This window comes from Cricetulus griseus, chromosome 2 (genome assembly GCF_003668045.3).
Source record: "Cricetulus griseus strain 17A/GY chromosome 2, alternate assembly CriGri-PICRH-1.0, whole genome shotgun sequence".
Lineage (NCBI taxonomy): Eukaryota > Metazoa > Chordata > Mammalia > Rodentia > Cricetidae > Cricetulus > Cricetulus griseus.
The window spans coordinates 311,100,106-311,116,021 of NC_048595.1; the positions used below are offsets into that span (position 1 = coordinate 311,100,106).

At 42.4% G+C, this 15,916-nt stretch overlaps 1 protein-coding gene across 2 annotated transcripts in view; it reads right to left on the reverse strand.

The window, feature by feature from the left end:
• Window positions 1-15,769, reverse strand: part of Msh3 (mutS homolog 3) — a 155,405-nt gene extending 139,636 nt beyond the window's left edge. Inside the window, exons 1-6 of one of the 2 annotated variants that reach the window (XM_027401745.2) lie at window positions 15,545-15,769; window positions 14,019-14,136; window positions 9,828-10,048; window positions 7,895-8,083; window positions 4,040-4,156; window positions 3,410-3,527 (exon numbers count right to left, since the gene is read on the reverse strand). In XM_027401745.2, the coding sequence (XP_027257546.1) occupies window positions 3,410-3,527; window positions 4,040-4,156; window positions 7,895-8,083; window positions 9,828-10,048; window positions 14,019-14,136; window positions 15,545-15,682 (901 nt within the window). In that variant the 5' untranslated portion in view covers window positions 15,683-15,769. Of the gene's footprint in view, window positions 1-3,409; window positions 3,528-4,039; window positions 4,157-7,894; window positions 8,084-9,827; window positions 10,049-14,018; window positions 14,137-14,726; window positions 15,270-15,544 lie in introns of those variants that run through there. The other variant, XM_027401744.2, reaches the window with a different exon arrangement.
• Between the last annotated feature and the right edge of the window lie 147 nt (window positions 15,770-15,916).

Sequence of the window (15,916 nt, forward strand, 5' to 3'; positions counted from 1 at the left end):
CCGTTCACTACTGTCCATCTCAATGGTGACCGTTCACTACTGATGGTCTGCAGTCCATCTCAATGGTGACCGTTCACTACTGATGCTCTGCAGTCCATCTCAATGGTGACCGTTCACTACTGATGGTCTGCAGTCCATCTCAATGGTGACCGTTCACTACTGATGCTCTGCAGTCCATCTCAATGGTGACCGTTCACTACTGATGCTCTGCAGTCCATCTCAATGGTGACCGTTCACTACTGATGCTCTGCAGTCCATCTCAATGGTGACCGTTCACTACTGATGCTGCAGTCCATCTCAATGGTGACCGTTCACTACTGATGCTCATCTCAATGGTGACCGTCAGTCTCAATGGTGACCGTTCACTACTGATGGTCTGCAGTCCATCTCAATGGTGACCGTTCACTACTGATGCTCTGCAGTCCATCTCAATGGTGACCGTTCACTACTGATGCTCTGCAGTCCATCTCAATGGTGACCGTTCACTACTGATGCTCTGCAGTCCATCTCAATGGTGACCGTTCACTACTGATGCTCTGCAGTCCATCTCAATGGTGACCGTTCACTACTGACGCTCTGCAGTCCATCTCAATGGTGACCGTTCACTACTGATGGTCTGCAGTCCATCTCAATGGTGACCGTTCACTACTGATGGTCTGCAGTCCATCTCAATGGTGACCGTTCACTACTGATGGTCTGCAGTCCATCTCAATGGTGACCGTTCACTACTGATGCTCTGCAGTCCATCTCAATGGTGACCGTTCACTACTGATGCTCTGCAGTCCATCTCAATGGTGACCGTTCACTACTGATGGTCTGCAGTCCATCTCAATGGTGACCGTTCACTACTGATGGTCTGCAGTCCATCTCAATGGTGACCATTCACTACTGATGATGCTCTGCAGTCCATCTCAATGGTGACCGTTCACTACTGATGCTCTGCAGTCCATCTCAATGGTGACCGTTCACTACTGATGCTCTGCAGTCCATCTCAATGGTGACCGTTCACTACTGATGCTCTGCAGTCCATCTCAATGGTGACCGTTCACTACTGATGCTCTGCAGTCCATCTCAATGGTGACCTTCATTACTGATGGTCTGCAGTCCATCTCAATGGTGACCATTCACTACTGATGCTCTGCAGTCCATCTCAATGGTGACCGTTCACTACTGATGCTCTGCAGTCCATCTCAATGGTGACTGTTCACTACTGATGGTCTCACTTGAACAAAAGCATCTCACAGTTTGCGTAGAAGTTATGCAGATTGAAATAGCTTTCTAAGAAACTATAGTAGAGGTGCTGGAAAAATGGCTCAGTGGTTACGAACTCTGAGAGGCTAGGAACTCTCAGTGGTTATGAACTCCATGATCAATTTCAAACACCCACAAGGTAGCTCACAACCATCTGTAACTCCAGTTCAAGAGAATGTGATGCCCTCTTAATACACTAGCACCACACGAGGTAAACATACATACATGCTGGCAAAATACCCGGACATATAAAAATACATCTTTAAACTAAAAACTACAACTGAAATACTACTTTCACACAGTATCATTCAAACTTTCTTATCCTTACATTCTTTTACTATTAAGAGACCTAACCTAGGGCTGGAGAGATGGCTCGGTGGTCAAAACTCTTCTAGAGGACTCATGTTCAATCCCCACCACTCACAACTGCCAGTAACTCCAGTCCCAGAAGATCTAATGCCATCTTATGGCTTCTTTGGGCACCAGGCATGAATCTGGTACACAGATAAACATGATGGCAAAACACCCATACACATAAAATAAAATATTTTCCTAGAGCCGAAAGGAACAATGGACGCACACCTCTATCCCTAACCGGGAAGCTATTTCCAAATGATAGCTACCTGCAAATGAAAATTTAGTTTTGTCCAAGGGAGTATCTGGACAAATAAACCACTGCTAAGAGTAGGCTGCATACTCACCAGTAAAAGACCAACACAAAATGAACTGAACCATATACTGGGAAGTTCTTTGTCTCATAATGTTAAGTCAGGGCTTTTTTCTTTTTTCTTTTTAACCTTACAAGTCCTCCGAGTATGTATTATAGCTTTTGGTTTGGGGTTTTTATGTGATTTCTGTATATACAAATGGTGTTTATTCCTGTCTATATGTGTTTGTGCTTTTTCATTGCCTGTTTTTCTTATTTGTTTTGTCCTATTCTAATTTTTTTTTGGTTTTGCTTTATCATTTGTATTTTATTATTATTCCTTAGATGCCTGCTTGCTTTCTAACAGAGACAGAAAGGGTGTGGATTCAAATGGGAGGGGATGTGGGGAGGAACTGGGAGGAGTCAAGGGAGGGGAAACTGTAATCAGAACATATTGCATGAAAAAGAAATCTACTTTCAATAAAAGAAAAAAAAATTGAAGAGAACCTTGACCCATTATCTAAATATTTTTATTTGCACCCTGATCCTACCTTCCGAATAACTATTTCATTTTTTAAAAATGACACCTCAGGTACAGTGACCAGGTAAGTATAATCCCAAGGACCAGAAAGGCTGAAGAAGGAATTCAAGGCCACCCTGTGCTACCCAGTAAGGTTCCATCTCAAAACAAAAAACTAGGAATTTTATTACTATGCTTTTGAAACTATTTTGGTTCAAGTGACATAAAGAATTTCTAAGTGATGCTAACCCTTGGGATGATCGTTGTACACACTGAAATCGACAAGAGAAATTTCAATGATTCTCAATAAATTTTTTATGAAGTCAACAATTAATGAAGATGGCCTCACATTTAACTGTGTCTGAATTTTGTCTTTCAAGTTCTTTTCATGTGAAGTTAATAAGTTATTTTCAGGTCTCACTTTAGCAAGACTCTGAGGAGCTAGAAAGGCCCTAGATAGTTAATACTATTCCACAAATGGCCTAAGGAGAAAATGTCTTTTCAAAGAGCTGTTAACCTGGGATGTTTTATTAGGTTCATTTTATTCTTGCTATTAAAGTACAATGAGGGCTGGAGCGATGGCTCAGAGGTTAAGAGTACTGCCTGGTCTTCCAGAGGTTCTGAGTTAATTCCCAGCAACCACTCAGTGGCTCACAGCCATCTATAATGAGATCTGGTGCCCTCTTCTGGCCTGCAAAGATAATGCAAGCAGAATACTGTATACGTAATAAATAAATCTTAAAAAAAAAAAAATAAGTACAATGAATTCTGCTCTCACTATGATAACAGACACACACTCTATCCAGCCACTATCCACCCTCCCTTCAGTGACACACCCATCATGGCTAAAGTAACAGGATGAGTAGTGGCTGAACACCTCACCAAACACATTCTCATTCAGGAAAAAGAAAAAAGTTGTTTAGTTAAATTTGTCATCTTAAAACAAAGTCCCTACAACAAGAAAGAGGAAAATTCCTATCCTAAAAGGATATCTTCTCCAATGAGGGTGGATTTTGTATAAAGTGCAGTCAACTTCCGGGAGAAGACAGAACTTTTATTGTCTCCGATGGCCTTTAGTGCTGCAGTTTCCATTTGTTTCACAACTCCAACCTGCATCAAAAATAAGACACACTTACTGCCAAATCCAGTGAATCACTGTTCAAAAAAGAAAAAAGAAATCATTTCAAAAAGGTCAAAAAGTTAATTGTGAAGCACTAAAAACAGGCAGGTCAATCCTTGATGTCCAGATGCAGAGCATAAAGAAGTCAAGCAACTGGCAAGTGGATGGAGGGCGAAGAAACACTCCACTGCTGCAGCGGAGGGCACGCTAGGGCTCACATGGTAGTGCATCCCTTGCAAGCCCAGCACTGGGGAAGCAGAGGCTGGAGGACTGTGAGTTTATGTGACTTCAAGTCCATCCTGGGCCTCACAGTTTAGAGCCTGGCTCAGGAAGCAAAAACAATGAAAAGCAAGATACAATGCTAATAACTATAACACAATTTAATCTCTCATAGTCCCAAATTCTAAAGCCAGTGAAAGCCTTTCTACCACCTTATCCACATGCTTTTTCTCTCCAGAAAAGAGGCCTGGTTTCTTTTCCACAAATCAAAGCCAAAGCTGACCTTGTATCCCTTGGCCACAAGTCGGCGGACATGCACGAAGAGTCTGTGAGTGGGTATGCTTGCTGTCATAAAGTTGTGGTCTAAGTGGCAATAAATATTGAGTTCCCGAGCAGCAATCTAAAAAGTGTAGACAGAAGAATGTTGTTAAACGTCTATTCAAGATCCCCTGTCTAAGCTTTGTTCACTCTGTCAAGTTGCTTACATGCACTTAGGATCTGATATCTCTCTAAATACATACATCATCAATAAAATGTTAAAAGAACTTCTTATACAAAAAAAAAAAAAAACTTATGGTTTCATCTACTTTGGATACCCCAAGTAGGATGAGTTCAAAGCCAACATCTATATCTCTAAATCCAAAAAACAAAACAGCTCTTCTTCAATGTCCTCAGACATAGACAAATGCTACCCAAACCTTAAAATGTTCATTCTTTCCTACATTAAGAGCCTGAGAGTGGAGTGGAGTGGAATAAGACATTGTTATGCAAGCGGCACACATAAGTAACTGACAAGTAGAAGACGCTAGAGAGCATCAAAAAGGATGAATCCATTTACACAGATGAAATATGGCTCCCTAACAAGAGACTCTAGAGCTGTTAGCTAAGAGGATGTGATTGAAAGAAATGTGAAAGCAGGAAGCAGTCACTAATTCTTGCTTTCTTCTAGAAAATACCATAGGTTGGAAAGTGCCCACAAGAGCCACACAACCTCATTCCAACATTCTTGCTACCCAATCTCACCTGTCTCAAAACTGCATTGTTCCAGCATTACTGTCAAGATCAGTCTTTACCGTGGTCAGATCTGAATTTACCCTTTTACCTAGACAATCTCTTTCTCCTTCTCCTATAGGATGCAACTCATTGCCTGCTCCTGCTCTCAGAAAACACGCCATTGTTATGTCAGAGTGTAATTTCATAACACAAAACACACTATAATGTTACTGAAAGAATATCACTTCCCTGCAAAAACAGGCTTTAGAAAAGTGAAGTAAAAGGTCAGTAAAGACTTTGTTTTCCATGCCTCAGGCAACATGTACTAACTTATCTCTTTGTGACATCCTATGACTCAAGGAAACCTAAAACATAAGCATCATCCAAGAGTCCCAACAATGGCAACACCAGCAATGCTCTTCTTCAGCTTGGCCACTGCAGCAGTTTGAACAAGAAAGGCACACAGAAATTCATATGTTTGAATGCTTGGTCCCTAGTTGGTAGAACTGTTTAGAAAGGATTAAGAGGTGTGGCCTTGTTGAAGAAGGTGTGTTATGTTACTGGGGGTGGGCTTTGAGGTTTCAAAAGGCCACACCATTCTCAGCTCCTTTCTCTTTCTCTGCCTTATGCTTGTGCTTGTGTCTTAATATCTAAGCACTTGGCTACTGCTCTAGCATCATGACTGTCTGCCCACCCACCTGCTTCCATGGTCCCCATCACAATAGTCATGGACACTAACCCTCTGTAATTGTGAGCCCTCAATTAAATGCTTTCTTTTATAAGTTGCCTTGTGTGGTGGTTTTAATGAAAACAGCCCCCATAAACTCATAGGAAGTAGCACTACTAGGAGGTAAGGCTTTGTTGGAGTAAGTGTGTCACTGGGGATGGGCTTTGAGGTTTGAAATGATCAAGCCAGGCCCAGTACCACTTTCCCTTCCTGCTGCCTGTGGATCAGAATGTAGAACTCTGAGCTGCTCTCCAGCGCATGTCTGCCTGTGTGCTGCCAAGCTTCCTGCCATCCATGATGATAACCTTCTGTAAGCCAGTCCCAATGAGACGTTTTCCTTTATAAGAGTTGCCATGGTCATGGTGTCTCTTCACAGCAATAAAACCCTAACTAAGATACCTTGGTCATGATGTTTTGTTACAGCAATAGAAAAATAACTCAAGATACCCATTAAACATGCATATTTGTTTTGAACCTTCTTCATTGAATCCTACATCAAAAGACTCTAAACTAAATCAGGACCTAACTTGAAAAAAACTGACAAGATGACTGACACACATAAATATTATTTCAAACACCTGTTGACAGCTGGCAGTTCATTTGCTTGTCCACAAGATGGAACCTTCTTCCTATAAAAACTCCTAAGTTAAAGGTAAACAGATGCAGGGTGGTGGCCGAGCACACCTCTAATCCCAGAACTCTGGGAGGCAGAGGCAGGCCGATCTCTGTGAGTTCAAGGCCAGCTTGGTCTATAGACAGAGTTCGAGGGCAGACTTCAAAGCTCCCCAAAGAAACTCTATCTTGGAAAACCAAAGAATAAAAAGGTAAACAGAAGACAACCTTCACTTCTCACCCACAAGTCTACTCCCACCAAGATTGGCTGTACTTAGTTTTACTTTTACTTTAAGTAATAGTATATTTTATGTAATATCTTTTTCTTCTTTGTGTATGGGTGTTTTGCCTGCATGTACGTCTATAAAACACCTGCACAAAGTGGCCACAGAGGCCAGAAGAGGGCATCAGATCCTCTGGACCCGGAGTTGTTAGTTACTATATAAGTGCTGGGAACACTCTGAACCACTAAGCCATCTCCAGTTCCAAGTGACAGTATTTCTTAAAGTGTAACTAATCTAATGTCTTTGTCAGAAAGCCAGAAAACATGACCTGCAACATAGCTCAGTTGGTAAGAGCACTTGTTCCTAAGCCTGGTGACCTAAATTAAACCCTGGGACCTGCCTTCATTAGGGTTACCATTGCTATGAAGAAACACTATGACCAAGAGCAAGTTGAGGAGAAAAGAGTTTATTCGCCTTTCACTTCTACATCATAGTTCATCACTAAACAAAGTAAGGACAGAAACTCAAACAGGGCAGGGGCCTGGAGACAGAGGCCACTGGGGGGTGCTGCTTACTGGCTTGCTCATTATGGCTTTCTCAACCTGTTTTCTTATAGACCCAGGACCACCAGCTTAGGGATGGCACCACCCACAATGGGCTTAATTAAGACATTAATTAAGGAAAAAAAAACTTTTTTTTTTGGTTTTTCAAGACAGTATTTCTCTGTATACCCCTGGCTGTCCTGGAACTCGCCTTGTAGACCAAACTGACTCAAACTCTGAGGCCTGCCTCTGCCTCCCAAATGCTGGGATTAAAGGCATGTGCCACCATCACCTAGCTAATAATTTCTTAATTAATAAGTTAATTAAGAAAGTACCCTACAAGCTTGCCTACAGACTGATCTTATGGATGCATTTTCTCATTTGAGGCTTTCTCCTCTCTAGTGACTCCAGTTGGGTGGAAGGAGAAAACCAACTCCTCCAAGTTGTCCTCTGACCACATACATGCACATATACACACAGATTAAATAAATAAAATACTTTTTTATTTTTTTTTTATTTTTTATTTTTTTGCCAGGTGTTGGTGGTGCATGCCTTTAATCCCAACATTCAGGAGGCAGAGGCAGGCCGATCTCTGTGAGTTCAAGGCCAGCCTGGTCTACAGAGTGAGTTCCAGGACAGCCTCCAAAGTAATAATACAGAGAAATCCTGCCTCGAACAAAAAAAAAAAAAAAAAAAAAAAAAAAAAAAAAAAAAAAAAACTTTTTTCAAGCCACGTTTTTTACTATGTAGCACTGGCTATCCTGGAACTCACTTTGTAAACCAGGCTGGCCTCAAACTCACAGGGATCTGCCTGCCTCTGCCTCTGCCTCCTCAGTGCTGGGATTAAAGGTGTATACCACCATCGCCCAGCTTAAAACATTTTTAAGACAGGAAATGAAATATATTAAGAATCTATGCTAAATAAGAAAAACATCAGTTAGCATTTGAAAACATAACTTATAAGTAGACCTGGTGGTAAACATCTATAATCCCAGAATTTGGGGGAGGGGAGGGGAGGGGAGGGGAGGGGGAGGACTTACCTCTGCATCTTCCCCAAAGAATCTGTACTTGTATCCACATTCCACACACAGAACCGCATCTTTATGCTTCTGCTTCACATCTATGTACTGCAATTCTAATGGTGTGTAGACGCTTTTGGATCTTTTGTTAAAAGGTTTACAGTCAGAAGCCTTCTGGAAATTTTCAGGGCATGGTCCAAGTTGACTGTCCTGAAAACCAAAGGATTACAGTTTAGAAAGCACCAACTGAATTGCTGAGTTCTTAGAGTAAAGGCAAGTTTGAATAAAGCCAACAGTTGGTACTCTACATGGAAGGCTTCTAAAGACATACTGCATATTCTAAAGCCATACTGAGGCCAAGTTATCCAAGTTATTCTATAGATCTGAAAGTTTAAAACATAGGAGTGAGCAGTGGGGGAAGAGTGTAAAGATGAGAATGAAGTATAATGACATGTGACATCATGATGAAAAAGAAAACAATTACTTTGTATGCTAACTTTCAAAATTAAATAAATAAAAAGGTAAAAAGTTAAAATAAACTACATAAACAAACATATTGGAAAGTTTAAATAACTTAATGTTTTATATGCTTTTCAAATTTTTTTATTTCATAAGCCTATTAATATCTGATTATTTATTCCCGGGAGCATTAGGCAGGAAAGAGCAGAGGGCATGTACCTAGGGCAAGTTCAGAAAACATGCTAACATGTACACCAGGTGAAGACGGTAACTTTCCAAAGAGACTCAATTCATCTCAATAGTAAAGCTGTGATGGTTGTGATCTTGGGAAACAGTCAGAGTTTAGAATCAATCACCTTGTAACACAGCTCTGGGTGTGTCTATGAGGGTGCTCCCTTAACTGGAGAAGGCCAGTCTTGAATGTGGGTGGGGCATCCTATGTGCTAAATAACAGAAGGGGGGGAGCTGAGTACTGGTCTGCACTACACACACAATGTGGCTAGGTGTCTCGTGCCCTGCCACATGCCTTCCCTGCTGACGGATCAGACCCTCCAACCTGAGCTAAAATAAACCTTCTTTCTTAAGCTGCGTTGTCAGTGTATCTCAGCAACAGGAAAGTATTGAGTCCACACAAATGCCTCCAAAGAGAAGGGGTAGAGACTCAGGTCAAGAGAAAGGTAGCCTACTGTGTCAGGTCTGAAAATGCAATTATTTTTAATTTTTATGAGATTTTTACCTTTTGTTTCTATGGTTTTATATAAATCCAAGACTGCTATACAATATAAAAGTTAATTCACATTCACAAAAATACATTTTTCTAGCCAGGCTCGGTGGTGCACCCCTGTAGTCCCAGCTACTCAAGAGGCTGAGACAGGAGGATTGCTTGAGTCCAGAAGTTCTAGGCTGTATTGCACTATGCCAGTAGAGTGCCTGCACTAAGTTCAGCATCAATATGGTGAACTTCCAGGAGTGGGGGATCACCAGGTTGCCTAATGAGGGGTGAACTAGCCCAGGTCAGAAATGAAGCAAGTCAAAAATACATTTTCTAGAAAAAAATTTATTCCCTCATCCATTTATGAAATAAGATAGACTTCCAGAAAAACTAATTTATTTTACCTTTGAATTGAATCTGTACCTGCCAAATTTTCAAATGAAAAACCTTACACATATATGCTACCTACCAGGATTTCCCATGCAAATTAGAGAAACTATCAATGAAAAGCACCCCCAGGTCAATACCCCTAGCCCACACAGTACAGCACCACTGCCTGCAGGTGTTCTGTCTTGTTTTAATAAAAACCAATTAATCTCTCCCAAATACATAGCAAAACTCTAAATACTGAAAAGAGAAACAACTAAGGAACAAATGTTCCCTCAGCTGACAAGGACTATCGGTCACCTGTGGAAACCATTTAATTCCCTGATAAGCCCACATAACCTTGAAGTACTTTGGAACAGGATCGGGTGACTGTCCATTGGTACAAAAGTTACATACTTTCTGATCAGCCTGAGATTTGGAATCCTCAGAAGAAACTGCATTCTTTGCACGTTGCAGAGTGATGTCTTCAAAATCAGTGCATTTTGGCAGAACTGCAAATCTCTCCTGAAGAGGCTCTGTCTGGACTCTGTTTTGAGGGAGGGCAGACTCACAGCAGAATTCTTTCAGCTTTTCCAGAGACTTTAAAACAATTCTGGGCCTCCGACATTTCTTTGGCTCTTGGAAAATAATGAAAAGAAAACATACTAATAGTATTTTGACTCCATTATGTCAATTCATCATCTGCATGGAATTTTTCAGACTACTATTCCCATTGGAGCAATGAACCTAACTATAATGTGAAAAAGAACATTGTTCAAGGTAAGGATGACACACTGAAACATACCTATCATTTCATTCACTGATGAGATCCATTGAGAACTATAGTAAAGGAGGCTGGCAAACAGCTCAGCAGGAATGGTGCTTGCCACCAAACCTAAATTCAATCCCTAGAAACAACAAGGTAGGAGAGAACCAGCCCCTTCAAGTTGTCCTCTTATCTCCAATACATTTGCACCCCATGCACAGATACATAGACACACACACACACACACACATACACACACACACACACACACACACACACACACACACACACAAGAAAAAAGGTAAATAAATGACTCAATTTTAAATGTTAAAAAGCAGGACTACAGTAGAGCTTTGTTCCTACTTCTTTGGGATGTAATGACAGTCAGGACAGGTGTGGTGACAGCTGTGACAGCTGCAAATGGGCTATCTGAAGCCAGTCAGGGAACTGATGTGCAGTCACTAATTCAGCACACAAGATTCACACCCAGTCCTTAGAAAAGCAAGAACCAATTCTATTTGCAACACAAAATGCTTGAGACTCAGGAACTGAAGCACCATGAAGTCTGGAAACAGAAAGTTCTGGAATAAAAAGGACTGACTCAAAGTGAACTGATCCTATATTCTTCCCACCCTTCAGGTTCTCAGGGCCTTTCTCCCACTTAGCACAAACTAGAAATTTCTCTGGAAAGGTGTAACAAGCAGTGCTGCTGATTATAAACTGTCCCCCGAAAATGACAGGAGCCGAAGTTGGCCAGATGCTGAGACCTTGGCCTCACCAAGACCCAAGTACCCAGAGTCTTCCTCTTCAGACATAAGCCAGGAGGCTCTTGGCTGGGCAATCTTTCCAGCTCAGACTCACTTGTTTTCTTGCCTCCCTAATCTTTGAATGAAAGGTTGCATTGGTTCTTCAAGCCCCACCCCAAAGCTACCTCTTCCATGAAACCCTGTGTTTCTTCCCCTGTGTTCCTGCAACAAGACCAGGACTTTCCCCAGCACCTGTCACCATTATAAGTAGTGACTGGGGCTGAAGAGATGGCTCAGAGGTTAAGAGCACTGGCTGCTCCTTCAGAGGTCCTGAGTTCAATCCCAGCAACCACATGGTGGCCCACAACCATCTGTAAGGAAATCTGGTGCCCTCTTCTGGCCTGCAGGCATATATGCAGATAGGACACTGTATACATAACAAGTTAATAAATCTTTAACTAAAAAAGCGGTGGCTGTATGCAGTTATTTATTATCTGTTATTTATAAGCAAGCAATTGATATGAAAAGGGGTCTGTCAATTGATATGAAAAGGGGTCTGTCATTCACTGGGGCTCTGCAATGTGCTAGGATACATTATTTCATCCTGAGAGCAAAACTATTAGGAAGCTGCTGCCAAGTGTAGGGGAACTAGAGTTTGCACCCACTGCCATCTCTCACTTTACCTTCCTTATTAAAGCAAAAAATGCGGAGGACAACAGTTGGGTTTTCCTCACCTGTAAAAGTTTAAAACTTTTCAGACTTACATAATAAAAGCTTTTGGGGTGTACAGGTTATCATGTCTTACATGAATCTCAGAGCTGGGAAACTGAATATGTGAATCTTGCAGTATATGAGCAAAGGCTAAATAGTTTTTCTATTAACAATTTTCATAAGGTATAGTTTACACAGGTATACGTGAGATTTAAAAACAACAACAAAATGGAACTTCTGGAAAGGACCGGTCTAAAACCGAAAGTTGAACTCATTTCCCTGAGACTTACAGCAATGTAGATACTATACAAAAAAGATCATTTAGGGACTGGGCGTTGGTGGCACACGCCTTTAATCCCAGCACTCGGGAGGCAGAGGCAGGCAGATCTCTGTGAGTTCGAGGCCAGCCTGATCTCCAGAGCGAGGGCCAGGATAGGCTCCAAAGCTACACAGAGAAACCCTGTCTCGAAAAACCAAAAAAAAAAAAAAATCATTTAGTGGAAAATAGAGCCACAGAACCTATCCAAAATAAAGCACAAGGACAAGCAAGACTGAAAACAAAAAGTGGGACTGATGAGAGGGACTGTCAACAGCAGGTACTCTAACAGACTCTAAGTTGGAGGAGCATATCTCAAACTGGAGCATGTCCAGTTTGAGAAACAACTGGACAAAAGAGTTTTCTAAATCTTATGAGAACAATAAAATCACAAATCCAAGAAGTTGTGAATGAGTTCTAACCAGGACATTAATTCATTGACTTAAAAACTAGACTAAATCCATAAAAGTATGAGAAAATGAGTAAGAAAGAAAGAGATTTTATAAGTGGGGGCGGGGGTTTGGAGGAGAATGACAGGGGGGGAGACAAAAAAATAAAAAATCCAGCAGCCTATAATTAAACCAATCACCTCCAACAACAAATACTTGATTTGAATACACTAACAATGACTAAGATAACTGTCGGTTGGCTTATTTATTTTGTGGTTTTTAGACAAGCCAAGCATGACCTCACGTAACCCAGGCTGTATATGAACTCGATATGTTGCTGAGGATGACCCTGAACTCCTGATCCTCCTACCTCTACCTCCCAAATGCTGGAATCACAGGTATGAGCCCATCACACCCAGTTTATGCAAACACAGGTCTCCAGGAATGCTAGACAAACACTAACAGAGCTATAGCCCCTCCATTACTAAGAAATTTGGAAGAAAAACTCTCACTCTTTCTTCTAAATTTCTGATTTTTTTTCAATAAGGTTCTTTTTATTCTAAAAATGTGCTTTGGAATATCTTTTCCAGTGTATATTTTACCTCAACTTGCTCCAATGTACATAAAGATTGTGAGTGTTAAGACTTTCCTTCAGTTTGGCAGTCCAGGTTTTAAAAAAGGAATTTTATAAATGGAAGAATCTAGGAACAAGGAGATCTCCACAATGGATACTGCCTAGATATAATAAAAGGAATGTGGAGTCGTCAAAATGACTGACACAGAAGACAAGATGGTCATGGCCAAGGGTTGGAGGTATGGGAAACGGAGACATTCTATTGACCAGTACAGAGTTTTAGATGGGAAACAAAAGTCTTGTGGAGAGCGGGTGTTAGTGGTGCACGCCTTTAATCCCAGCACTAGGGAGGCAGAAGGAGGCAGATCTCTGTGAGTTTGGGACTAGCCTGGTCTATAAGAGCTAGTTCCAGGAGAGCCTCCAAAGCAACAGAGAAACCCTGGCTCGAGAAAAGAAAAAAAAAGTCTTGTGGAGATGGATAACAACAAGATTTAATCTGGGGACTGTAAGATGGCTCCCTGAGTAAGGGTTCTTGACAATAAGCCTTACAACATGAGTTCAATGCCAGAACTCACAACAGAAGGAGAGAAATAAGTTCTGGAAATTGTCCTCTGACATCTTCTACCCATGTACACAGCACACACACAAATAATAAATAAATCAGTAACAAATGTTTCATCTTATAACCAAGATTCAAAAGACAGCAAAATGGGCTGGAGAGATGGCTCAGTGGTTAAGCACACATACTACTCTTTCATCAGGGAACCTGAGATCAATTCACAGCAACAACGTCAGGTACCCCAGGAGGATTCCACATCTCGGGCCTCTGCAGGCATCTACACTTATACCCATCACACACACACACACACACACACACTTACACACACACACTTTAAACAAATAATAAAAGTGAATAAAGGAGAAAGTTGAAAGAACTACACAAAATTAGAAAACTGAGTTCCACTATGGCCCTAGCCCCCCAAACATCGGCTCAGGCACAACAGAAATTCTTCTCCACCGAGAAAAACAAGGCTCAATGCTCCAACAGCCTCCTCTGCCCTCTGGGAAACCCTAGCAACTGAGAAGAGTCATTCCTTTCCACTTACCAGGGTTGCCAGATATTACTGAGGTATTTTCTTCTTCCTTCTCTGGAACTTCCTTTGCTTTCTTCTTAACGGGCCCCTCACTCCCCAGTGATCTCCTCCTGCTGTAACTTTTTGTAACCTGTATCAGGAAGGTTGGAAATAGTGTGTTAATGCCATCCTAAGGTTTGAAGTCATTTAAACCTTGCTTTGGAATGACAGTAAGTTCCCTGCCTTCCACTCTTCATAGAGTGGATCTACTTTTACTCTGTAAAGGTTTTGGGGTGACTATGAAAGATAGAAACTGGCAGGTGTAGCCTCTTATCACCTCTCATCCTCCTGAAATCAAGTGCTGTTCTCCACCTTTCCTACTTACATACGTTGAATAAAATACCTCTAAAGATGAACAAAAAATATATTTTCAAAATGCAAAATTATGGGAGAAGATGAGATAATAATGTATTTTCTGTTTCAAAGCTTGCATCCACTATTAAAAGATGTCCTAGGGCTACTGGTTGGCAGGTAATCTAAGAAAAACTTAACACTTTCCCCCAATATTCTGTCAATGTGGGTGCAAAATAAAACCGTGGTGAATTCATGAAAATGTAGATCACTCTGGGGGGGGCAGTATAAGGAAGAAAAATAAGTTAAAGAGTTTTAAGATTCTTAAGCTTAATACTTTGCACCTGCATTAAAATACAGTAGATAGCTAAAAGCCAGTCTACAACCAACCTTCTTCATCCTCAGTCTGGGAAATGACAGAGTCCAGACCTAAGGCACTCTGAGCAAGTGTGCCACATCGCCCAGGCTGTGTGGGAAATATAACCAGGAACTTCAGGGACTGCTCACCCTTGGGTCTGCACTTGTGGCACTATCACTATGGGGTTTGGGTTTTGTTTTGCTTTGCTTTTATCTATTTGAAAGGCTGCAAGCAACAGGGAGTAGCCAACAATAAGCCATCTACTGGAACTTCATTCACCCAAATTCTTATTTTACAACGGGAAGCTGCACAGAAGAATGTTCTGGCACAGTGATCTGAAATATTGAGCAGTGCTTCTGAATTCTGAAAAACTAGCCTTAAAGACAGACAGCTTTGCTCTAGTCAGCCAGGCAAGCATATGTAAATAAAGTTCCTCAGGGAACTGAGGTTAAAAGATGTATCCTGGACCTGCCAGACCTGGCCATTCACGTAAACAGAAGATTCCGCCTCAAGTTCCGGTTAACAACAGGAGGCAACGAGATCTCAAATCTATTACTTCTAATCGGGTAATTAAAACCTTTCAACTAAAACACGGACCCACGGATGTCACCCACTTTTCCTTCCCCGGCTCCGCCCCTTCTCAGTACTCCCCACCATTAGGCTCGCTACTCTACCTCCACTTCCGGGCGCGACACCCACGTGCCCTCTCCCACCCGACGCTAACCCCGCCCCTGCCCGTCTGACCCCGCCCACCACCTGGCCCCGCCCCGTTGAGGACAGAAGAAACCCCGGGCAGCCGCAGCCAAGGCGGAGCGGTAGACGCTGGGGGCGCTGAGGAGTCGTCCTCTACCTTCTCTGCTGGCTCGGTGGGGGACGCGGTGGATCTCAGGCTTCCGGAAGACTGGAAGAACCGGCTCAGAACCGCTTGTCTCCGCGGGGCTTGGGCGGCGGAAGAATGGCCGCTAGACGCGGACTTGGTGCGAGGCATCGCAGGATGCAGAAGAGCAAGCCCGCCGGGAGCGCGCGGCTGTACTACCCAGCGCCTGCGAGCGCGCACGCCGCGACTGGGCGGGGCCGGCCTGGTGGAGGCGGAGTCTGACCTCGTGGAGGCGGGGCCTCTGATGTTCAAATAGGATGCTAGGCTTGTTGAGGGCGTGGCCTCCGATTCACAAGTGGGAAGCAGCGCCGGGCGACTGCAATTTCGCGCCAAACTTGGGGGAAG